At 39.9% G+C, this 27,158-nt stretch overlaps 1 protein-coding gene and 1 long non-coding RNA gene across 3 annotated transcripts in view; one reads left to right on the top strand and one right to left on the bottom strand.

Annotated features, from left to right (window-relative positions):
- The window catches only part of fndc3ba (fibronectin type III domain containing 3Ba), an 87,678-nt gene extending 60,520 nt beyond the window's left edge, over positions 1–27,158 (bottom strand). The window contains exons 1-3 of one of the 2 annotated variants that reach the window (XM_041971149.1): positions 26,617–27,158; positions 5,882–6,027; positions 2,729–2,804 (exon numbers count right to left, since the gene is read on the bottom strand). In XM_041971149.1, coding sequence (XP_041827083.1) covers positions 2,729–2,804; positions 5,882–5,998 — 193 coding nt within the window. In that variant the 5' untranslated portion in view covers positions 5,999–6,027; positions 26,617–27,158. The remainder of the gene's footprint in view (positions 1–2,728; positions 2,805–5,881; positions 6,028–26,616) is intronic. The other variant, XM_041971148.1, reaches the window with a different exon arrangement.
- Positions 10,617–18,674, top strand: LOC121630720. The gene is made up of 3 exons (XR_006008582.1): positions 10,617–10,627; positions 12,603–12,605; positions 18,247–18,674. It is a non-coding gene; the product is annotated as an uncharacterized LOC121630720 (long non-coding RNA).

Below are 27,158 nucleotides of genomic sequence, written 5' to 3'. Positions count from 1 at the left end.
TTGAGAAAATATGGCATAGCTTCATACATATCTCCATATATATCTAAAACATAGATACATATTTTATATCCATTAAACTGAGAACTTATAGCTAGGCTGCCAGACAGCTATGACTAACCAAACCACAACCTATTACTAAGCTGCATGAAAAATGTAGCTGCTGCCACCCAAGACTTATGATGTCATATCCTCCTTGGCAGGGCACACCTTCCTGCGCTTCACCTCCTGGCCTCATCATCCCCCCATAAAATTTCAACAAAGACCAAACAACACAGTAAACCAACACAGCCTTGTAAAACACACATAGACACTTGCAAGCCCACAAACTCATGGTAACACACTCACATTCCAGAGCAGGGTGCTCTAACACACCCTCTAGAGTCTTGCCCTTTGATGTGAGTGTGGGAAAGCTCAGGGGAATGGTCTTAGTGGGGGAGGAAGAGAAAATGGGAAGGGGGAGCTGAAAAGGGGGGTTGAGGGTGTGTGGGGCGCTAGTTGAAGTTGACCCCTGGAGCATTGACAGGTCAGTCTGTTTAAGCAGCGGATGGAGACACGCTGGCACTTGCAAACACACAGAGAAAATGCTAATTAGCTGACTGATACAGGAAAGGATAAGATTAAGATAAAGTGATTCACTACTAAAAAGGACACAAAGAAACACCCAAAAAGATGCAAGCAATGACAAACAAAGGAAGGCAGCAATCTCTACCGAAGAGGGAAGGTCGCAGCAGCTCACTGACATTTACTTAAATGACTAAAGAAATGAATTATTTAATCACATACATGTCAGCATGATTCCTAAAACTTTCTTAAGCTCTGATGGTGAGCTGAACTGATCCAGAAGCAGTTAGCATTGATGGAGCTAATGTTTAGCATAAATACCTTAAATACAATATCCTCTATTCTGCTCCAGGTGTGCATTGAGGAAAAGAAAAACAGGAGGAGACTAATGGAGAAGATATTGGGTGGAGAGTGTATAAGAGTTGAAGAATTACATGAAAGCGTCTCTTCTGGCTGCTGAATTGATGTCTCCAGACTGGATCTGTCGTGGCAGAGCATCCGTGTGTGTCTACACGTTTGCATGCATGCACCGCAGTGTAGCAGCTAAACAGAGGTTACTTTATATAAAAGTTGCTCCCCGGCTGTGCCCTGAGGTCTCTGTAATCTCACTCTGTAAAGTCACACACACTTGCACCCTAAGTACTAACGCACACACAAGCACACAAGTACACAAGCATGTGCAAACACAAAGCTCTGAGGTCTCAGTAATCACACCAAGTCAGTCTAAAGAGCGGCTCAGTTCGTCTTCAAAACACACCACACTCCACCTCTCATTAAACTCAGTGACCTCCTTTGGAGGAAGGTTGAAGGAGTGGAGTGTGTGTGTGTGTGTGTGTGTGTAAGTGTGTGTGTGTGGGCGTGTTTGTGTGTGGCTCCACATTAATAACATCTGCATTCAAATTTGACCTCTAGCCACCAACCTTCCAGCCAATTACCTGTCTGCAACTGTAGTAAAAGGCATCAGAAACAGGCAAGCATGTGCACACTGTGCCATCGATGCTAAATTTTGCTTACAGTTGCACACATGGAACCATACAATAAACAGAAAAACCACCAGAGCCAGACCAGAACTGTGTCAATACTGTGAGTTTATAGCAAATCAAAACCTGGTCCCCCTCTCATTTGTTCCCGGTATGAATGAAAGCATTCTACCATTTATCTTTTAACCATTTTTCCACAAGCCAATTATCCATATCCAATATCTTTAGTTGTATCTGCACATCTTTGCATCTACTCATCCCATCACACCATTTCCACTATCTCTGCCCGTAGGTCCACCTGCGGCAATCCTTCTGATTTCAGTGAAAATAGAATTATACAGTAGTATTAGCCAAAACTGCTTTCTCTCAACTGAGAGGGCGAAGAAAGACTGAACTAAGTCAGAGAAGGAAAGAGATTGCAAGGAAAACAAAGACATCCTTTCAAAGTTTCTGAACAGCAGCTTACAGTCTCTGACATCATCAAAGTGAGACAAGAAAAGTTGGGGGGAAATCCCATGTTACTGTCACCTCCCTCCTCCTTAAGAGGTTTTAAGTGGCTCCCATTTCCAGTCTTTTCATGTGCTGGCATGGGACGTAGCCTGAGTTCAGCCACGGCCGCCCAGTCTCACCAAGTTTGCCGTCAAGCAAACTGCTTTCAAGTAGCAGTTTTTAATTTGGAGATTACACCCTTTGATGCCAACCCATCCTCTTCCTTCTCCTCACCCTTACTTTTTGCATTATTGACTGGAATTCTGAGGTTTTCTGGACACCTTTACTCTTGATTTAGTTGGTGTGCTTGAAAAGTAAAGTTCATTTGATGGAGGTGTCAATGCACAAACTTGTGCATCAAAAAAGTAAAGTCTGCTTCACCTAAAAACATAATTCGGTTCACTTCAATTCAACCAAATGCAGGAAGCAAACTACAACTATGTGGAGGAAGCAGAAGTTGCCCTGAATTAATCAATAGATAATGCTGCATTAGCAGTGGCTTTTTTTTATTAAGTGAAATCAATGGAGCCCAATGGTTTCCAAAAATAACAAATAAAAATAAATAAAATAAATAACCAGCAAATTGTTTAATGCATTTTCAGTCCAAAAATCTCATGCAGCAAGCATAAAGTTCAAATATGGGTGGTGAGCATGTCACATGGTAATATAATAACATGATAATATAAGAAGAGACTTACCCTGGATGCATTGCAGCGAACCATCCTCTGCCCGGATAGTAAATGTCTCCCCGGGGTTCACCTGCACCAGAATCACCTGTCAAACACAAAAACATCATTATTAGAAAAAAGAAAACATGATAATAATACAAAATAAATAAAAATTAGGCAATAAACAACAACACAACATGACAGAGTCCCTACTGTGCAGCAAATCATCTTGCAGAGGTGGCATGATAGCCATTGTATCTTGGAGTAGGGCGTGCACTGAGAGTTCACACATTTGTAATGTGGTGTTAAATAAGCCACTGGTAAAATATCTTGATCTGAGGAGAAGCCTTTCTCTTTGAACTGTGCTAGTAAACCAGTACACAGAAACAAAATGTACAGAGGCGCTTATATCTTAAGTGAACACAGAGACAGGTGAGCATGCACACAGATGAAACCAAAATGACATTGTTTCGCTTTCTGAGTGTTGTTTCCTGAGCGAGGCTAAAAAAAAAGCATGCATGCTCCCTACCGTCATATTCTCCGCGTACAGACTGTTGAGAGTGCACACGTGGCTGTAGACATGAAACAGGTGACCCTCCATTGCACATATATCTAGGCACACATGCATGCACACACAAACACAGCTCTGCCTATGCTCCACAGGTGTGCTGCTGTAGAAGTCTCATGTCCTTCACTCCTCCTGCTGTCTCTGCATCTTTTCCCATCTCAGCACTAACCTGATCCTCTCCCTCAGACACACACATACACACACACATTCGCATACTTCCTGCTCTGTCTGCTGCAGCGGCTGCTGTTGCTATGCAACCTCAGCATAGTACATGGCGACCTAAAGACTGAGAAAATCCCAATATCGGACCATGTGGGTATGAGTGTGTGAAGGGAATGCTTAAACCTGCACGCACTAAGATCTGTATTGCTGTATTTAAAATCATTATGACGATGCAGTCAGTACAGATCAATCAACAAGAGATGTGATTAACAGATTAAAAACTTTAGCACCATAAGAAAAAGACATTTTAACCTTAGAAACTGTTAAAACTATGTTTTTATGTTGAAACACCAACGTTTTGAGAGGAATACTTTATAGAGCTTGATATCCATACCGACGCTAACTCCATGATTTCGCTTTACCACTTGGTTCATGTCTTTCCCTGATATGTCACACCCCTTTTAAATTACCCTTTTCCATAAAAACAACATCAACCTTGGCTTCCAGGATTTCCCTGAATAAAAATAAATTACAACTGATGCTGATTTTGTTGTCCATCCTTCCTTCTGTCAGGCAGATAAATAACAGTATGTATTTTATGATGCAAGTGTTAAGAAAAAAAGTTAGCAAAAGTTTGTTATGTAGCCAATATGGGGTTCTGGGTAGTATGTAACATTGACTCTTCATATTCTGTTAAAAGCCAAGTTTTAAATAGTTTACAGCTCAAATATAATTAATATCTGATCCTTACAGGCACTTTTAGGTCATCTGGAACAGGTCTGCTTTCTGTCCCCACCATTAAAATTAAACAAGTAGAAGCAGTTTTTAGTTTTTAAGCACAACATATGTGGAACAAACTCCCAGAGAACAGCAGGTTTGCTGCAATGATTGCTTCTTTAAATCCAATTTTTAGACTTTCATGTTTGCCACTGCACTCGAGTGGCTGAATGAAATTGATGGACTTTGATTAGTGACTTCTACTGTATTGTCCCTCATACTTTTATTTATCTTATTTTATTTTGTTGTTGAGATAATATGTCTTATTACATCTTATATTTGCTCTCTAGCTATTTAAATTTCCTTGTTGGATTCTGCCAAATTAATAAATTGCCTTGCCTTATGTTGCAAACTCCAATATTCTTTTTTTTTTTAAACTAGTGTTACCATGGGTCCCAGCCATGACGGCCATAGAGAAAACACAGTCAAAGGCAGAAAAACTAAATTCTATCAACGTAACAAAAATGACTTCTTCTACTCATCATTTGCTTGGTAATATTTTATGCTGAGTCAACAAAATGCAACAAATGTGAGTTATGGAGGTTTGTCTACTGTAAAAAGTAATAGTACTTTACCACCTCAACTTTGAGTACCAAAAACAGCTTTTCAATTTCAATGAATACAGATTATCGGTTGGGCTTAAAATTCCAATTGTATATCTAAATAATATATTTCACTTGAAAAAAATCCTTTACAGGAACAGACACAGATAAACACACGTAGACAAGTAAATGCAGATAGACAGGAAAGATCATAGACAAGCAAACAAACACTCAGACTCAACACAGACACTAGTATGCCCACACAGATGTTGAAAGAGCTGAAGAAACAAACACATATACTCTTATACACACAGAGTATGACAGACCAAGAAACAAATATACACACAAGTGGACGCACACTTGCTGACTCAAATCTTTATAATCATCGGTCAAGATCTGTGATTCCACACTAGGAACCAAGTTTAAACTGCAGGGTGTTACAATAAAAAGGGCTCACTAACTGCTGTGTACAACAGCCAAAAAACCCCATAAATGTTATGTGTCACAGTCAAAACGCTCCCACCATGCTTCCTCTTGGCTGTGAGGAAGAGGCCAGGGTTGATTAAAAAAAAAAAAACTTTACCATCCCTCATCCACAAAAAGCACACAATGTGAAACTGTATCTGTGACAAAAGGATTAAATCCAAGTCAACTGACTGTGTTGCTTTTAATTACATTGATTGCTTCCTTTTGCCTGTGCACAGCTCGGGTGGGGTTTTGTACTTTGATGGTGATCCAGCTGGCTCTGCAGCATCTGATAAAACAGTCACAGAAGCAGCGAATTCCAAAGTATTTAAAGCTCAGACTTGGGAACCATCAGTAGAGCAAGTGAGCTTAAGCTGCTTAAAACGTATCTTTAGGACTGTATGAATGTTAATAAATCTCTATCCCTCAGTACTCAGCCTTGTTCCTGGTAGTGGCTACTTCTGGGTGCTTGTGATGAAATGGCAACAAAGAAATGAGCTTCATGTGTATTCTAGCATGACTCAGAATATGTGAAAGGCAACAGGGGTACTGAATATTGAAAGAAGTTTGAGGCATTTGCAAATTCACCCTGCAGCTGGATGCAAATGTACACCTGTGTGAGAAGGTGTTTTTGTTTTGCTTTTTGTTTGTTTGTTTGTTTGTTTTTACCTGCTGCGCTGCATCACCGTTAACCATGTGAGGCATGAGAGGGACTTCCCCGTTCAGGAGGGGGGGCGGAGCCAAGTCCAGTGGAATCTGGTCTGTCATCATCATTGTGACGTACATTCATGGAGAAATTGACTGAACTTCCCTACCTGGGAAAGTACAGAGAGAGACACAAACAGGGCATTCTTATTGTTCAGTCATGATGGCAGTAAATGTCAGAAAAACATCTGCATCTTTTTGACCTTATAATAAACTAAAAGAAAAAGATGGATAGGTGTTACAGTCAAAAATCTAAAATTTTGGCACTAAATCTTCTTTAATCTCCTGTACAAAACTTGAAATGTAAAAAGGCCCAGATTCACCTTGCTTACAGCTGCTAGCTACATACTAAATAGACACAAACGTAATATTGATCATCGATCAAACATTCACTGAACAACAAAGAAAGTCTTATTTCCAAAAATGACTCTGCAATTATATCTAGATTATGCTATGCCTCTATTACACCAGACAATGTGTTTCCAACAGTATGTATGATGCAATTTTCTAAATGACAAAGCAATTTTCCACTTCATGTGAGCATGAAAGCTTGTTTGCATTGATGATGAGCTTTTATCACATCTCACTGTTTCCAATGGGTTTACAGCAGTCATGCAATTTTCAACCTAATTTTGATAAACTCAAAATGTAACAGCCTTATAGAAGAGAATGAAATACAGGATATGCACATTTATGTTAAATGACAATGAATAACATGCAGAGTTTATTTTAACAAAGGTGAACACGTAGACCTGTGGAAAAAAAATGAAAAATACACTAATCCTTCTAGTTTGTGTCTGAGTTGTTGTGTCTCATTGTACACTGGTTTGCATGGGTACATTAGCCTTTGTAAGCTCCACAAGTCATATCATGTTAATATGAAATAAAAGATAAGATTAAAGGGGAAGAATAAAATAGAAATGAGAGTGAAATAAAGCCAAAGCTTTTCATCATTAACAATAGTCTTAGGGATTATGTTAAATATCCTGCTTAGAAAACTAATGAAAAAAAAAAACACACAGGATAACAAAAAGGTCTCAGTTTATTGGTGAATTGAGGTAACTGCACCCGCTGTTCGCTTTGGAAATACAACACAAGACGAGTATTTCACCCAAACATGCAAACAAGAGGTCTTTCAAGGTTCTCTGGGGTCAGTTGTGTTTTTACTCTATGCGGAGTGAGTGGAAGCTAAATCTGCCGATGCTTCTCTGCTTGCATAATAATAGGAGTAAAAACCAAACAGCATCACAGTGAAAAAATAAAAATAAAAACAGCAACCAATGCCATTCATCTTAAGTGGAAAATAACATGGCATCACCAAACCGGCTATAGGGCAAGAACACAAAGAAACCAAAAAGGCATGTGTCAGCTGTGCACGTGGTCCTCATCAGGGTTTTAAACAAAACCTTTAACAAAGTGTGTGTGCTTACACATACACACAGCAAAAACCACACGGATAAACACACTAAAATCACAAAAGCTTCATATGCTGTCTTCTAAGGGAAATATATACACGAGTAAGCTAAGAACTGCTGCCAAAAGTGGTCTGCAGTTGCACACACAAACATATATTCAAACACACACATTCATTGCCAGATGTAGATTATTATATGACATAGGTGTTTGGTGAAAGAAACCACTGCTAAAGATCTACTGATTAATGGCTATAAGCTGCTTTTAACACACACACACATGCACACACACATGTATGTGTTAGGGATTTCTTTTAATCTTGGTAAACAAAAAGAAAGCCATTAGATATCCATCACTGACACACACAGTACAGAGCATTTCTGCAAAAACAGCTGTGTGTCATTGTGTGTCTTTTCTTTCAGCTGGTCTTCTTCGAGCTCTGACAAGGTCACTGGAAGGGTTAGTGCCTCATACAGCTGGGGCTTGTACACAAACACACACTCACACAGCCCTTTCAACATCTTTTACCGTTTCTCAATCAATCTTTTCTTTTAAATGACTGACTTTGTTCTTCTCCTCTTTAATTCTCCATCTGAGCCCCATTCCCGGCTCAGCCTGGCCATCCTACCTTGAACACACACACACACACAGACACACACACGTCCAGGATGCTTCACAGACAGATGGTAATACCACTGTCAGCTCTGCCAGGAAAAAGAGAAGAGACCAAGTTTGAGAAGAAATCTGAGGGGATGATGGTGGGAGTAAGTAGCTCATGATAAAATAGGGCAGTCAAAGACCTCTCTTTAAATCACAGTGTTTACCAGATTAAAATGGTTCATATAATCTTTTTACTCATAATTACATCCTCAAATCACAAGTGGAAATGAATAAAACCAACAATGCACATCACTGATGTGATTTTGCACCAACTTCTCTAATAGATTTCATTTTAAGTAGATGTTTTAAACTTCACATATACATCTCGGGACATATAGGCATGTAGAAAATGTTTTAACAACTCTCCCACAATAAAAAAAATATTTGATTTAAAGATTAAAAACAAACTTCTACCAAAGAATCTGAGTCTTCTTACTTTGGTCTGGCACTTTTCCAGGACTTGTTCTATATGCCTGGGAAAATGCCCTGAAGACAAAATGAGAAAATATACTCATAATTTGAGTGAGCCCAACCATGTAATACATACACAGAGAATTCTGTACTTTTATAGTTTTTCTTGCTGGGTCTCAAATTAGAAGTTTGATGCTGCTTTCATTCCTGTCTGCTTGATACAAAGCTGGAGCCTGCATGCTAATTAGCTTAGCATAAAACCTCAAAGCAATGATGACCAAATGTATATATAATACTTTGTACATACAAACAGTACAAATTTGCACACTAATAAAGGTTGCTAATGGTGTGTTTCATAAGGCACACTGATAGAGGTGGTAATAAACGTGAATGCTAACTGAAGTCAGGGCTGGTTCAAAATCATCATCTTTACAATTATACAGTTGTACACACACACACACACACACATATATATATATATATATATAAAAATAGTGGTTTCCGTTCCACAGTGGAATGTTGGAGGAATAAGGTGCTGATTCCCAAAAGGGATAAAATGTTAAATTGCAACGTTCCATGTTGGATGCAGAAAACAATCAGCCGCTTGTATGAGTGTATGAATGTTTGTGTGAATGTGTGTTTGAAAGACTGTTTCTGTGCATGTACACGTGTCTGTCATTAAACAGAAAGCCTTGTATAAGCGTGAAAACTGCCTCTCTGACATAAAAGATGCATAGAGTAAAGCGCACACCAAGATGCAAAACACACACAGACAGACAGACATACAGAAGCCCCAGTGGCAGCTCTGACCTCATAACACGACAGTCATTACTCATACAGCCATTCGTTATTCACATATACACCCAGTGACTCCAGTTTGTCCATCCTGATGAAGCATAGTAGATATTCACAGCCACCTAACAGACTGTCTGACTTATTTCCAGTCGACTGCTTCACACCTCTGTCTCCCTACAACCATTCACACAGCCAAAGAAACCAAAACACACACAAACTTGAGCAACCTCTAAACAATAAAAATATGTGATGGCTTGTATTACTGGCTCTTATTATGTCTGATCTTAGAAACTTTAATTGAATTTAGCCTAATTAAACTCATTCAGAATCTCCATCTATCCATTTTCTGCATGTTTTATGCTGCCCAGGGTCAGATGGAGTCTATCTCACCCACTATAATTGGGCATTTCCAGTTTCCTTTCAGTGGCCAGTTCATTATACTGATACACAAAAAGGTACCAGTCAAGGTTTTAAACAGGGAACCTTCTTGCGGTGATGAAGCAATTCTAACCATCATATAAACAAAAACTCTAAATAAAGACTGTGAGAAACTGAACATGTCCACTTCCTCTTCTATTTTAAGCCACAAATATTTTGTTCATGATGTAAAGAAATGATTTCTGAATGACAAATCAAAGCCCTGATAAGAATTACAACAGACAACTGCTGGTCTTTGTCACATTAGGGGCTCATCATAAATTTATTTGTAACTTTGGCATTTTTCTGTGCAGTCCACAGTGATCTGAACATGTGACCAACATCACAAACTGAATCACTAAAGTTTGTTAGAGGTTTAGCTTTTGGTCAGTGTGTATTTTTATTTTTATTTTTTCTTAGTTGAGGATGATGAATCATGACTGACAAGACATAGCGCTTTTTAAAAGTGATTGTGTCACAAAAAGAGACAAGCATTGATTTTTAAGATGTAATACCGCAGTCTTAAAATATCTATTATCAAAGGAGAAGGAGTGGATTAGATGGCAATCTATAAATGTCTAAAAAGCTGGACAGAAAGAAGGCTGAACCTTTCTCATTTAATGTCCAAGAGGGCAGTGACCTTGATTTCTCATCTGAGGGTGTGTGTGACAAAGTAGCATGAAAGAGATTATCTGTAATTGTCACACAGGAATATTTGCATAGATGTGGTGTATTTAAATAGCTTGGTTGGTGTGTCTTTTAAAGTGTTGTTTTAGCATTTGCAGCATAACTACGCATAGCAAAAAGATAAAAAAAACATCTAGACTGATATGTAAAACTGCCTCCTAACCAAGTTACTATCATCAAGCTGAAAATTAATGGGTCCCACCTGTCCACAATGCTAAATACAGGAAAGAAGGCCGCTTCAACGTTGTCATTTTTGCATCTGAAAACCCTTAAACACCAAGCTGTCAATCAGCTGTCAGCTAATGTAAATTTCTAGCATGCATGTTTGTTAAGCACAAAAAATAACCACACACACAGTTTAGCTAAAAAAATGTCCACGATTCCCGACACATTCTCAATATAAAAGTTGTACACATTTACAGACCCAATATTTTAGCCTTGTTGGGTTTTCTATGCATGTAAAAAGCATACATAGAGTGGAGGAAAAACTAAGTGCAAATACTGCCTGACTTTCTTGCCTCTGTTAGAGATGAGAACTTTACTAAGAGTGGGTTTTACTAGAGGCACATCAGACAAAGGAGAAATGAGTGAGCAAGATGGAGAATTGAAACTGAACTCTATCTGGGAGTCAATGTTATTGTCCGTCACTGTGTGGTTAATTAGTCATGAGTTCAGATCTAACTTTCCTGCACTGATCTCAGTGATGACCCATAAATCAAGTTGGGACAATAGCTTCCAATTAGTGTGTCGAAAATAGGATGAATACATCTTCTTTTTCTTTTTTTTTAAATTGTCACCAACCAACTGCAACACCCTGTCCATTAAAAATGAATACATTTTCAATGGAGGTGAAATGCTTCATTCATAGTGTTTCCTGTTTAAGTCAGAGCATCCATTATGCTTTGTTTTGGATTAAAATAACATATTTTTATCATGTGCATGTAGAAGTGATAGAAGAGGAGAGATAACAGAGAGAAAAGTGAAACAGGTAAAAGGTATCCACTTTCTCAAAGTGGGTGTGTTGACTAGCTAGGAATAGGAAAGCTCTCATGTGTCCGTACTCAGAACTAACTGAATGACTTTTCATGGCAGAGCACACACAAAATCTTATTCGTTCACAAACACAGTTAAACAAAGCATGGTTAGGACTGATCCAGGGCCTTTTACACTCATCTTATCTGCTGACAATAACAGTCTGTGATGGCATTTAATACATGCACAGATGCACTGAAATGTGCAATTGTGCATGAATGTTTGGGAAATGGGGGTAGCTTCTAAATATGGTGGGAAACTGCTGCCAACACTACTCCCATTCAACCCCAGCTCCTTTTACAAAAGTTATTCAGTCTAGGAGAGACCTGGGTTCTCTCTCTCAATCACCCTCTTTCTAATACCACACACACACACACACACACACACAAAAAAAAGAGAAAGAAAGAAAAAGAAAAAATGCATAGACTCAGTTGGTACCTTTTCACCAGGAGGGAGAGAGGTGGAGTAAAAAAGGGAAGATGCTAAAAATTAGGGAAGGGGTGGGAAAAGAAAAAGTAGGGTGGAGAGGAAGACAAAAAAGGAATGCTGTGCATGGCTTCCACTGATACACACTCCACTCACACACACACACACACTTGGAAGCGACAGAGAGGGGATTTATAAATGATGGAACCTCTTTTGCTTCCCACATTGACCAGCAGCTTTCAGCACATATACAGACGGTATGTGCATGTGTGTGTGTGTGTGTGTGTGTGTGTGTGTGTGTGTGTGAAAGAGATAGCGCAAGAGACCAAGAAGAGAAGAGAGCAAGAGGGCACCGAGCGGCCCAAAGTAAGGGACAGCAAAGAGTCAAAATTCAGCATTTCAGTTTGTTCTTCAATTTGCATTTGGCTTGCATATGCATGTGCATGCATTTGTACAGCACCTTTATGTGTGCACGCCTCAGCGCGTGTGTATGGCTGAAGTCCTCCTGCCCTGTAATTGCTGTAATGATATGTCATCCAAGAAGTAGAACTCAAAGCGGGGTGGGGTGGAATGCAATGGACACATACGAGTGCACACGTGTTTCCCTTGCAAACTGTGTATGAACAAGCTCTTCTCCAAACTTCCTAAACTTTAGACTTTAAGGCACCTTTTTTTACTCCTAAACAGTTGACATGCAGCACATAAAAAAAAAAAAAAAGAAAACACATCTGATGGTGTTAAAATCTCCACCAGCCAGCTGCTGCTTTAAGAACTTTCAATTTTCTTAACAAGCATCTTAAACTTTTAATCAGGTAATTTAACCTTGATGGCACTATGTGAGTAGAGGGTGCTAAAACAATGTAGTCCTTGTTCAATGAAATGAGCACACTAATCTATTTTATTAGATGTAGATATGTCCTCAGCATGCTACTTCACATTTTCAGCGCAAATTTAGTGAGAATGAACTAGTTAAACCTGTTGTGCCTTGCAAACCTGCTTAATTGAGAATATCTGCACAGAAAAAAGCATTCTGATGGCAAAGATAAGATAATTGCCTGGCTATGGGTTTAAAATATTCACACTTTATTGCCACAGGCCTTTGTCTCCTGTATGATTACAACAATTTATAATGTTTTTTTTTTCTGTTTGCAGCCACGTGGCATAATTTGCTGTCATTGTATTTCACTCCACATTAAATCCAAAATTATCACTCTGAATTTATTTAATTCAAGATTAGAGAGCATAAAACACCAGTGTCGGTTACTCCATTTGTCCAAATTTCCTGCTCAAACTATTTTCCTCTTTCATTTTCTCTCGCTCTTTCCTTGTCTCATTTTTTTTCCCTGTTTCCTCCAAATGCCGGGCATCAGAGCACAGGCAAGTCATGACTGGTAAACGACACCCTCAGGACTCCTCTCTACTCCACTCATTGTGTATGTGTGCGCACACACATACACGATGAGCACCCTGAGCAAAGCCTTTTTCCCCTGTCATCCTCCCATCCATCCATCTAAGTCCATCCATCCAGCCAATCCTCTCATCAAGACAAGTTTCCAGGGACATGGGCAAAGAAACAGATGACCCAGTGACTTTAAATCAGTTCTTTCTTTGTCTCTCTCTTCTTTTTGACCACAATTAGCTTTTTAAGATTAGAAGTTATTCTTACATTACTATGGTAGCTGTCATTATACACAATGCAAATAACTTTAAATTAATCATATATTACTTTAAAAAAATCAGCCTTTTTTAAGGTGCCTACTCAGTAACTGGGGCAAAAAGAAAAAAAAATCCAGGATCTGACTCTTGCCATCCACTTCCTGGAAAGACCCCGCCTTCATTACATTCCAGTACCCTGTGAAAATGCAGCTCCCCTCTCCAAGTGGCTGATGGTGTACCATCGGCTTCCCTCATAGGCAGTTGCCACAGTATTGGGTGGGTGGAAGTAAAAAGCTGATCCCAAAGAGGCAGCAGTCCATTCCCAGGGAGAGACTGCTGTTACATAACACATATATGCACACAGAATCAAGATGACACCTGCAACACACAACACAGGGTCAGAAAGATGACAATGTAGTGGATGGAGAGTAGAGGAAAAATTAGTAGAAGTTGAGAGGGAGGGGTAATTAAAGCATCAATTTTCCTTGGGAACAAAATAAAGGGGAAATGACTACACTCAGGTCAGGAACTGTGGGAGAGTACTTCCGGTTAAGTGTGTGTGTGTGTGTGTGTGTGTGTGTGTGTGTGTGTGTGTGTGTGTGTGTGTGTGTGTGTGTGTGTGTGTGTGACAGAGAAAGGTTAATTGGTGTTTGGTGGAAGATCACCTGCATCAAACCCCAAGCGGAAGAGCAGTGGACTGGAAAGAAAGACTGTAACAGTACTACAATTCACACACACACACACACATACACACACACACACAGAGGGACACATGATTGACACAGCTCTGCAGTTTTATGAAAAACAAAGTAATCAGGTGTTATCATATCAATATTATTAGTTGCCTGTCTGCACAGGATGGAACTGACAGTAATCTGTTAATGAAGAGAAGGTCAGATACAAAGTATAGCTGAAAGAAGAAGGGAGGTAAAGAGATAATACCAGAGGAAAGGGGAGGAAAAGAGGAGAATGGGGAAGATTGGAATAGGAAGACAAGGGGCCCAGAGGTAGAGTGTGTGTGGAGGGAGAAATGTGTGGAATCCTAATTGTGTTATTGCTGCAGAGCAAACATTATTCCTGCCTGTCATACCACAGACAGCAGGCAGTAAATGTTTGTGTGTGTGACAGAGAGGAAGAGAAAATTGAATGAGTCCGGCAAATTAAGCATCAAGCCAAGAGTATAAGACACGCTCTTCACTTTTCATAAGAGAACAGGGTTGACAATAAGCTCTATGTTGCACTGTCTATGTTGAGTTTTGTGCTCGCAGCTAGCTAGCTCCACATTAGCACAGCGCCGCTATCTCCAGCAAATGTGCACATCTGCAGAGGCTAACCCTCCCTCCTGCAGCAGTACAACTATGAGTTGGACATGTGTGTATGTGTGTGTGTGTGTGTTTGGGCTGGGGGCCAGTAGGCAGTAAACCCACAGCAGAGGCCCTGACAGTCCAACGCTTGCCACGTAGCCACGACGTAACTACAGACGAGAGAAGGGAAAAGCAGATTTATATTCAAGTGTATGAGGGGGGGGATGCAAGAAGAAGCAAGAAACTAATAAAGTGAAATAATGTGGGTCATTGTGTGGGAGTTTGAGAGTAACCACAAGTAACACAGCAGCCAAACACAGACACAAACTGACTTTATAATATGGTTTCATCTCGATTAGCAGCCAGAGTGGCACTCTTTTATGCCAACTGAGAGTATCTGAGCTTTACCAGCTTACTCAGCCTGATATCACAATCAGATGACCATACACATATATACAATAAAACACAACTCAGACTGGTTAAAACAAAAACCCACCCCCATATTATCATAGTAGTAAAGGTGAGGTAAAACTCATGTCAGTCATTGTCCTTGTTATATCCACCAGACTCATCAATATCTATAACATCTTTTCCATCTATGATATCTCCAACTTCATCTTCAATATTACTCTTAAGACCAATATGGCAGACTGCCCTTAGAACAAGCCGAATTCTGTTGCTGTTTGTGTGTGTTTAAAACAGAGGAAGTGGCTATTTTCCCACAAGCGCATGAACATGACTCACTCTTCTTCGTGGCAGTGCTTCCAGATTTTTCTTCTCCTTTTGTCCTTTTCTCCCCCTCCTTCTCGTCTCTCTCCTTCCCTAACTCATACCACCCTCCCCTTCCTCCTCCTGGCCCACCACAGTAAAAGATTTTCTCCGCTGAGCACTGAGCACTGAGCTCGAGCAGAGCTCACAGCTAACCCTTTCCTAACACCTTGGATATTCATGGATCAGTCTGGCCACACGCAGAAAGCCTGTCTTACAGGTCAGGAGACTAAATGCTAAGTTGGGCTGACTTTTGGTAGCATGACAGGCTGTACGCACATACATACAGTCTGCGTACTGCTTTCCAGTGGTTAACTTGTAGATAATACTACCTAGAAGTGACCAGCTTAAATCTACTCGGTCTTAACATCCATACATCATTTTCCCAAATTCTTACCCTACTGCTCTTTAACCTTTTGACCAAAAACTATGCATGCCTTTAGGTAAGCTTCTGTTGTGCAAGCAATAACTCAGATTGAATAAATGAAGGTTATGCTAGGCAACAGAAATGTTTCACCTTGTCTCTTTATGTTATACACAACATACAAAGAATAAAAAAGAAGATCAGACAAAAAGCATAAAAAACACAGTTATAAAGGAAAACGAAACAGAGTCATGATTTTTTTTTCCTCCGCCATGAAGAAAGCTGGTGGAGGAATATTTTGATTCTTTTCACCATGGTTATGGAAAAAAAAACTCCAGTCCAGATTTCACAAAACTTGAAGCAATGGAACAAGATTAAATGAATACTCATACTCATACAGTGAGTATGAATCATAGGAGAAATGATTTGCATGCACAGAAGACCGTTTTCTCCAGGTGCTATAACACCTCACCTTACATCTCTGTGGAGGAACTAGGTGGAACTTTATAGACCAATATAGTACAGTATCTATCAAGTCTACAAGGACCGTGCTTAACCAGGTTAGGCAGATGGCCAGCCTTCCTAAAGCTGGTTCTGCTGGGAACCAGCTTGTCACCTGCAACTTCGTGCATGCTCATCACAGAATTGACTCAAAGAGAAGATTAAATACAATCAACTGGTTTCCTTAGCCATCCTTTTTTAAAATTGATCTGCTTTACATTAACAAATTTATCAATAATTGCACTAACATGGATAATATTCTCAATTTGATTTAATTACAATGAACTGTATCTCTGGAAGTTCCTTGAGATGACTTTGTTGTCAGTTGATGTTTTACAAATAAAGATGAATTGAACTTAATTTGAGTACTAATCAATTGTGCAAGTCTGAAATACAAGTCAGTTCTGCAAGGACAAAACTTTTATGCCACCCTTTTCATTCCTGATTGAATATCCAATGATGCAAAGTTTTGACTCACCAATCAGATTTATCTAATCACTAACAGTACAGGGGGGGGGGGGTTGGCCTCTGTGTCTGCAACCAAACTTTGTACCAAGTGGAAAAGTAATACCACATTCGGGGGTAGTATTAATTAAAGTGCCAAACTGAGTATGTTCATTAGGTACTTAGACATGTAAAAAGAAATGGGACAAATGTATTCTCTTTGGAGAACTGACCTGTAGTTTTCAGACTTACAGAACTGATTAATACTTTAAGATTTTTGTGAAACTTTATTCTTTGACACATTTGTGTTTCTATTTAAGCTCCGTAATGTGTGACATTATACAAAATCCATAGTACGTTATCCTTGTTGTCATAGTGATTTAAAGAAAGGAGTGGATTCAAGTTCAAACATTCATTCTTTGTCCTTCACACACACACACACACACACACACATATATATATATATATCAATACAAAACAATCCACTATGTGGGCTTTCAGTAGACCTTACAAAGGCATCAGAAATGCATTTGCATCCCAGCCATGACAATATTGTTCTACTTTAACATTATACAGAACTAGCTACACATCCTCATTCATCTCTCCACTGTATGTCCTTCCACTTTATAAGTGTGTAATACAGTTGGTTCCATGTAATACAGCCCTTTAGCACAAATATGGTGTTTTCCTTGTGTAGCTGGATCATTTCCAAACAGCAACTCAGAGAAAGCAGAGAGTGTGTTATGTATAACTTTAGTGGTTGCATGCCTTTCACAAGAAAGGATCAGTGGGTAATGAACATTAGTTACACTTTGATTTCTAAGCACCAGCTCCTAAACTGCCTCCATCCTCTTCCTATACTCCTCCTGCACCCTATTTCCAGCTTTAACCTGTCTCGGCTCTTCATCTCATCTTCCTCCCCCACTACGCACACTATTGGCCCAACTTCCCAAACAACCCCTCAGCCTTCAAAAGACAGCCGCCCATTCAGAAGGGTTTTGGGCTGGGGTGAGATGGAGGAGGAGTGCAATGTAGCACTGGAGAAGGCTGAGAGGAGGGGGGAGTTTAAGGCGCTCATTCCCGCTAAATTGTCCCACATGGCTGAGCGTGCTTAGTTTAAACAAACACAGCCACTTCCTCCTCACTGCGCACATCGACACACAGACGGGCGTGCACACACAATCTACTGAGCATGTTTGAACATTGATGCACAAAAACAAGCATGGGTAGACAAAATATGAACACATACACACAACAGAATGTATGCCCTCACAGGCAACAGACAATACTTTCATTATTGCTCTACAGACAAAAAAAATCTACAGCTTTAAGTTTCAGGCTGTTGACAAAATTACTCATTACACAGATGATCATAAAGAAAAATGTATATACATTTTATTTTTATATGCACAAAGTGTAAACTTTAACCCCATAATCCACAATATATTTAGCCTTTAGCTTAGGAGTCTTCTCTGAAACTGAAACATCAATACTGTGCAACCCAATGTCATGACAGACCATGAAGTAGAAACACTGGTCCACAGCACAAAAATTACATAATTACGTTTTCCATACAACTTTGGTGTTAGTTCATTTAACAAGTCAACAGTTCATGTCACAATACATCGAGAGGGTTCATATGGTCTTAAATGCTTCTTATCCATGAACCTCCATACAACAGATAACTAGCTTGAGACTTGTCACGTGCATTGTTCCAGTCCTTGAACTTTTATTAACTTCTCCCAACTCCTACTTTTCTACTGTTCTCTCACCTTTGAAAAGTTAAGGTTACAATTAATGTACATGCTTAGGTCTAAACATTAGAAAATGCAAGGATAGGGAGTTATTAAGCCTACATGGTTACAGCTTACACATTTTATTGTTCATCAGTAAGCGCTGCTCTTTAGAAAACAATGGCTTACAAATACGTGACCATCTTACAATTCATAGTGATGGAATGTGAAACTACGCCATTTTGAACATACATACACAACAAACATGTCTATTGCTCATTTTCTTAGTTAAACTAACAACTTTGTTGTGATTAATGTATTCTCTGCAGTGGAGCTACAGGCATGATGGTTGAGTAAAAGCTCTATTTTTTAAGCATGTTGGAACCAAAGGTATACACATACACGCAGAATATTATAACAAAACTGTGTGACTATCACTTAGCTTTAGTTGTTAAAATCATTTTCAATCTTTGGCTTCAGCTGCGAAGTTTGCTTTAAAGCTTCTTTGGCTCAAAGACCTCGGCATTACCATGTGTTTCAGTGCAATGACCTACAATCACTGTAATCAGCTCTACATTACAAGCGGCTTGTAAAGAGGAGTGAGGGAGGACAACCACAGAGTCCAGACAATAAGCCCACATTCACTGCCAGTGGACCTGCTGCCGTCCAGGCCTGCACACAGCATGCCTCTGCCACTAATGCCGAGCTCCATCAGGGCTGGATGCCATGAGTCTTAATTAAGACAGCTATGCCGAGTCAAAAAGTGAATTCTACCTTCCCCCCTTCTTCTCACAGGCACAGACACACGCAGATGCATGAGACACTATTTTTTTGGATGAAGGAGCATGAAGACGCAGACAAACCCCCAAGAGACATTCAGATCATCAGTTTTATGGGCCATGAAAAAGCTTGCTCAGTGGGTGGTGTGTGTGTTTGTGTGTGCATGTGTGTGTGGGTGCTGAGAGAGAAACACTATTTAGTCACACCTACATGAGAAACCTGTCTACCCTCACAGACAAGACAACAATCAGGTCTGAGAGATGTGCACATACATACACCCACAGAATCCTCTGCATCCACACACTCTTTAAATGTACAAGAAAGCACGCAAATCATGAATGAATCCTTTCTACATGCTTAATTCCATGACTAGCTCATGGTTTATTTATGAATGTTTGTGAGTGTGTTTGAGACACAGACAGAGGGAACATGCAGGTGTCAGTGTTTAATCCATTAGAAGAAAATGTGGCTGAAAAATGAGAGAAGACACTTCTGGAAATAGCAAGCCAATGGAAAGTGTACATACAATCACTTGCTCCCTGGCATCAAACACACACACACACACACACACACACACTTATAACACCCCTCCCCACAGCACAGGGTCAGAAGGTCACATTCCTCCTCCTCAATCAGCCTCAGGATTTCACACACTAGTTCAGGGGTGTGCATGTGTATGTGTGTGGGGATGTAAGTTTGGGATATTTTGGTGATTTGTGGGGGGTCCGGCTTGAGGGCAGGGAGGGGATATGTGAAGGAAAAAAAGGAGACCTGAGGCCGTGTCTACACCATGTACAGAGAAATCTAAGAAGCCTCTAGAAATGCTTTTTTGAATCTTAAAAAGTGGCCTTAAAAGAGGAGAAAAATGTGATTTGACTGTTGTCATTGTGGTTTAAAGGGATCTTTTAAGACTCATGATCAAACAGAATATTTTATACAAAACAATAGGCTGTAGTTTTAATTAATTAATTTCAGTGTAAATGGCATTAATAACTCCATCCGTATTTTCCATTTTCATCTGCATTCATTAGTCTAGTAGATGTGGGTTGTAAACGCAAAATAAAGAGGAAAAAATGACAGGTATGTGGAGTTGAGGCGGGTGGGGGGTAGACATGGCAGCGGCAAGGGAGGGAGAGTGTCTGCAGGCCATGAAAGGAGTGACAGAGCAGCGGTAGAAGGGAGGGTGGTTTAACAAGGAAAAGCAATAAAAAAATGTCGGTTTGCATTATTAAAGAGCACCTACTTCCTCCTTCAACTGAGCCCCCAACTCTGGTCCTGCCTGCTCAACATGTGCATACTGCATTTACAGCACTGTCACACACAACTATATCACTTGCATCCAAAAAGAGAGCAATACATAAAGCAGAGGCATGCTTAAACCTATGTGCATGTATAACTTTCAATTCCAGTCAAAACAGCTTAGTATTAGATATATAATCATTTAGACATTCAATTCTCTCACTTAACCACTCATACACACACACACACAAACAGGAGAACCCAAACTCCCTGCAGACTCAAGACGCTTGAGATACACACTCAACATGGTCACAGTCAGGCATAAAAACAGCTATTAACGACAGACGGAACTTTCCATGGGCCTGCCAACTAGCAGCAACAACACGCCTGGCATGCTAATACAGGCACGTAAAGCTAACTCTGTGTGTGTGTATGTTTCATGCATGTGTGTTAACTCAGAGCTGTGTATGTACAGGTGCACACTTTATCCCTTCAACCACCCACATACACGCACACACACACATAGAGAGAGCAGTGGGCAGCTCTTCAGCAAGTCATTGCCATGAATGACTCCCCTGAGAAACTGTACAAGGGCACAAGCAGAGCGGGCCAACCCAACAGCAATAAACCATATCAGAATCTCTGCAGCTTTTCTACATGCTGATGTCCACAAAATTTCACCAACTGATTAGAAAACCTGACAGCCTGATCAACATAATATCTGTTATACAGCTGCAGTCATGTTCTGACTGCCTTTTCCTTTCATCACCATTCAGCTGGAGCAATGTTTTTGGTGTAGTCACATCTTAGACAGACATGCTTTATTCACATGCATATAAGCTATTAAAAATTGTCATTTGGACAAATACTTACTGTATACTCTAATAAATAATGCTGTCCCGAACAGTAAGCCATCAGTCATCTATTTTAAATATGGCAACTATTTATTATATTGGGTATAATAAATCAATCATTAATTTATCATTATGGACCAAAACCCTTTTTAAATAGTATTTCTGTTATGAATATTATTTACTTAAACAAGTACTTGATAAAATATAAGGTCAGACTCATTGTTAAATTAAACATTAGTTTTTTGTTAGGAATTAAAAATAAGAGGTAGACTGAGGAAGATGGATGGGATAATAAGTTGAAAGGTCTCTTTTATCTCCTCTTAAACCCACTGCCAACAATGCAGGAAATTATCAAAGGAGACAAAAAAGGGGGGAAATGGGACTTTGTAGAGACGCAGACACAAGGAAGGAGAGAGGATGGCAGGGAAACAGAAAAAAGAGAGGAGGAGGGTAAACATTACATCTCTATGCCAAGCAAACATGGGATGCTGGGATACTTCAACAAAAAGTCTCCATTTATATGGCAGAGAAAAGAGGGCTGAGAAACAGAGGGGGAGAAAAAAAAGAAGAAAGACAACAGCAAACAGAAGTCAAAAGCTGGGAAATCGAAAGTGAAAGCATCATGCAGCAGGTAACAGGCGAGACAAAGCTTTTTTTTTTTCCTCAGGCACATCTCCATGCAGCTCCTAATTTCTGTGTGTTTATGTGAACTGGAAATGCAACACAACCTCTTATCTTGAAGGAATAAAAAACATCCATACAAACATGGATCATACGCTGTTAATGCAAACTGCTATGCATATACAGTATTAAGTCCAGCAGTTCTCATTTACTGTTGGTAAAAACAAGCAAGTATTTCAGTGTTGGTGAACCTTCCAGAGCTTCTTTGCAAATCATCAAATCACAACTAAGCAGTTTTTATGCAACAAGCTGGTTCACCACAGGGAAAACCTGTGTGCTTTATAATCTTCCACTAGGAAAAGAGACCAGAGAGACAAGAAGAAGAGAAACTGCCTTAGTCGTCCTCCTCCTTCATTCCAGGTGTGATGCCTTTACCTCACAGGAGAGGAACGCCTGATCACATCCACTCCAAGACCTCTCATCACACACAAGGAAGCAGGAAGCAGCTTTTTCACTTTGACCCAAACAGTGCTTTAGCTACAGTAATACTGAAGGCAGCAATCTTTCTGAGGACACCTGTTGCATTTGGAGAAGCAGATGGCACGGCACCACTGACAGCAGGTGTTATAAAACGGCAGACATGGCTAAAAAGTGAACCAATATCTGGGATAAAATACTCCAAATACGAACAGCTGATACGAGCCAAGTTTCAAATGGTTGTAATCAGTAATTATAAATATAATAAAAATAAAAATAACAGCATCGGTGCAAAAATCTTAAGCCAACTTCATTCATTCATTTTTTATAGCCCTTAGTCCAATTCAGGGTCGCTGGGAAGCTGGAGCCCATCCCAACAACTAGCAGGCGAGAGGCAGGTACACTCTGGATAGGTCGCCAGTCCATTGCAGGGCACCAACTCTCATTTCTCCGTAATTTGCTTCTACTGAGGCTTTCTTATTACCTTTTAAAGTGATCTGGAGCAACAGTTCTCCAGGCTTTTCTTTGGACATTGGCTGCTTTTGTTCTCATTTTCATTGTACATTTTCCTGTATTGACCATTTCTATTAAAGTTTGCTTTTCTGCTTTTTAAGCTTTGACACCAACTTAGGAATCATTTAAGTAACGAAAAGCTACCTAACTCCAGGGATTAACCATTATTTTCTCTGCACATAACAATTTTTGCAAAGAACCCATTTAACATTTTACTAAAAGGTACTTCACTAATACACATTATTTGCTCCTTTCTTCTGCAAGTTTGACAAATATAAAACAGTTTAGCCACAAGTTGATTCCCAAATATCTAGCAGTCAAGAACGTAGCATATCTCAGCATTGTGTGTAGTGTGTCCCTAAAAATTTTGAGGAAACTGCACAGGAGAGGGACAAAACAATAACAAATGGCCTTAAGAAATAGGAAAAAATCCAGCAAAAGACCTGAAACAGGGCCTGAGAGATGCATGTGGGCCTTCATTTCTACCGTTGGCAAAAACATCAACAGACATTGTCTCTGTGGAAGGATGGCTGTCAAGAACACATTCTTAAAAAAGGGAAAACAAGGATAAAAGGCTAAAGTACACCAAATATACAAGAACTGGAGCAAAAATCTGTGGCAACAGGTCTAATGGAGAGATGAGTCCTCCCCAGAGCCCAGATCTCAACATTACTGAAGCAGTTTGGAATCATCTTGACAGAGAAGAGAACAATAGGCTGCCAGCATCCAAAGAAGAGCTTTGTAATGTTCTTCAAGAAGCCCAAAGAGCTATTCCTGAAAACTTTAGAGGCATTTATCATGAGTTTATTTTTTTCCTCTTGCTCTTCATCAGCTCTTTCACATGCTCTCACACACTTTCCAGGACAGCATTGTTTGGACTGTGTAACTCTATCACTTCACCAGCTTCTGTCCATGATACACAAGCCCTGCTTAGTAACATTACCCATTGGATAACATGTTCTAGGTTACCATCAGATACACAAGTATGTACATACAAAGGCAAGTATCATCCTGCCCGCTCCCTGACCCCGTTTTGACCAGGCGTACCAGAAGGTTTTATTGGGCCAGTAGCAAACTTCAAGCCAGTGCAGGTAGACTGCAGAGAATGCAAATTTTGTCCAAGTTAAGCCAGAGACACAAGTCCTTATAAAACATAACTTCCTCACTGTGCCCAGAATAATCATCCCCACAAAAAATTTAAGGAAAACATTTTGCCCTTTCCACTAAAACATAGCCTCTCAATTAAACCTGGATAAGTTTACGTCAGTCCTTTGTTTCTTTTTAATGGAAGGAGCTGATAAAAACAGATTTTTACTCATAAGAAATTGTTAATTAGTTCCACATTCAAACACTTAGTTGAAAGAAAACAAACTGATACACCATTTAAATGGGATCAGACGTTGTATTACATTCTCACCCCTTAGGCATATGACACACCATCACTGAAGTGTGTGTGAGAAAGCTGAAATGGTCACAGAACAGGTTAACTTATATAAAGTGTTATTCAAACCAAACCCCTTTCCTATTCATGTAAGTTGCAGAAAGGCCAGAACAACAAAAGCTACCCTTCAACCTGACTCCAGCCTCAACTGTTCCTTTTTTTTTTTTTTTTTTTTTTGCTGTTATATAATTTCAGTGGGTTTGATTCAAACCTGAAAAAGGAACTTTTATGACACGCAAACTAAACCAAAAATAAAAAGAACAGTCCCATGCAGTCAGCAGCATTACTTCAACTCCAAAAACCTGCTTAAATTATGCTGTTACACATCTTTAGCTCTCAGACAGATCATTAAGAGGAAAAACTCAAGAAGACAGGACATCATCTAAAGATGCCAAATAGAAGGTTTTCAACCATGATCTTTTTTCTTTTCATTTAATCTGCTTTAAACAGAAGATCAACAGCTTTCATAACTTTTCAAATACAAACCTGTGAGCTTTGTTTACATTCTTTTAGTGTATAAATGTTGAAGGCAACAAAGGTTTAATGTTAAGAGAGAAAAGAATAGATATAAACCTTATTCAGCTTTTATCAGGAGCACTTCACAGGCAAATAAAGATCATACTGGTGATCATCACAGCATCATTGATGCGCTATTTCCACTGCTTTGCAGTGATTTATTAATTACAGAATCCCACAGTGATTTCAGAATTAGTCTCAGGTGTAAAAGGTTTAATGCAAGCTGCAGGCTTTGTTAAAAATCTTGAATATAAACAGGAACATCCTGCGGCTGAAGAGCGGGGCCTTCCCAAATCCCATGAGAAATCCTATCTTACCTGTTAAGTAACTCCTGAAATCTGAGTTAGGATCACAGTTAGAAGGTGGAATTCTGAGAAAGTATTTCAGAACGAGTCAAGGGAATGAATCACTTTACAGATGCTCGAGGATTCCCTAAAATGAATCCTATTTAAAGCTTTCCTGATGTCCTGTACTGTGCACAATCCTCTGATGCTCAGACTTTTTGAGGCTCCTGACTTCTGAAAGCAAAATAAATTGCTCATTCATGCACCACAGGGAGAATTCCTTTGCACTCTAAATCTAAACACACCTTTTCAGCTGGAAGCCAACCCCATTTATCCCCCAACCAATTCCAGCACCCCCTCCCAACACCACCAAAAGAAAGAAAGAAAAAAAAGTCTGAAATCAGATTTTTCCAAGGAAAAGAAAAAAAAACTGCATGACCACATCAGCCTTTACCAAAGGAATGTCATCTGACGTCATATATTTAGGATCAGATTTCTGAGTCTCCAGTCACCCCACCACCACCACGCATGAAAAAGTAGGGGTATAAGTGTATATAATGTGTTATTAACTCCCATACCAACCCTCAAAGCCTATATTGTCCAAACGTGCCCACTGGATCCATGAGATGCGCAACTCCAAATTTCAAATTACTCACCAATGATGTCAGCATGACAACTAACATCTCTGCCCCTTCATCAAAAGAAAAGAAAAACTGTCAATCAAATATAAAATCTGCAAATCAACTCATGTTTAATTCTCTGGCCATCTTTCAGTGATGGGGCAAGGCTCTTCTTCCACAGTGAGCTGCCCTCACTTTGAGGTACGTACAAGTCAGATAATCGATCGTTTCAGGCAGGAGGCCAATGTTTGATTTCCACGTCTGCATCACAGAAGCTGAGAGAGGGATTTGTCTCTGCACAAACAGACACGTAGTCGTTTCTGAGAGAGAGACAGAGAGGGAGACAGACTGGCTGGAAGGAATGCTAGGATATGCTGGAGTTGGGATTTTTTTTCCTCTCCAAAGCTTTTTTTTTTTTTTTTTTTTTTTTTTGTAACCGCACAAAAACTCCACAGATAGACGATTTCACACTACTCCCTTCAGCGTTTCTCAACAGTTATCCAATGCAATATAACCTCATATAGTGTCGATTCAGTGATTTCGCAACCTCCTCTGTCAAATCTGACTGCATCAGCATCTTCTATTCCAACTTATTTTTAAGTATTATTAAAAGCGCTTCCTTCATAGTTTTACGCAGATACCAACACACCCGACAATTTCCCCGATACAAGTCGAAGCGCAATGCTCTGTGATCTGTTAGAAATCAGAGAAAAGGGAAAGGTTTTCTCCTGTTGCGCACTCACTCCATCTGAAGTCCTCGGAGACAAAAACACATTCTTTCGTGAAAGCTGAGAAATCGGGACCACAAAGAGCAGACTCCAAGCGCGCAGCCCGACACATTCACCCGTCTGGTGTTGAAGAACCAGCACGGCCGTCCCCAGTGTTTTGTGCTCTTCCTTGTTGTTTGAGAATAAACGGGGAAAATCTGTCCACAAGTTTCGATTCACCCCCACTCCACAGCTATGAAGCAGTTTTCCTTTTTCCTTTGCGTTGGCCAAGTGGCCCAGACTGCCGGCGTCAGCGCTCAGCTCTCCAAACTCACACACAGACACGCACTTCGAAAACTTTTTCCAAACATCGAGTCTGCTGGCCTCGATTTGATTTCTTTCCGGGTTGGTTCGTAGTGTGAAAGAAGTGTAAAAGAACTCACCTCGCTGTAATAAAATAATCTTCAAGCACAGGGCTGTGCGTTACTTTTTTTTTTTTTTTTTTTTTTTTTTGTTTTAATTCCCAGGGTCGGGTCCTGCCTGTCTGCTGGCGCGGCGCGACGCGTACTGGGAGACTC

The sequence above is a fragment of the Melanotaenia boesemani genome, chromosome 20 (assembly GCF_017639745.1).
Source record: "Melanotaenia boesemani isolate fMelBoe1 chromosome 20, fMelBoe1.pri, whole genome shotgun sequence".
NCBI classification, from domain to species: Eukaryota; Metazoa; Chordata; class Actinopteri; order Atheriniformes; family Melanotaeniidae; genus Melanotaenia; species Melanotaenia boesemani.
The sequence above is the reverse complement of the archived record's forward strand: the minus strand, read 5'-3'. Positions and strand labels throughout refer to the sequence as shown.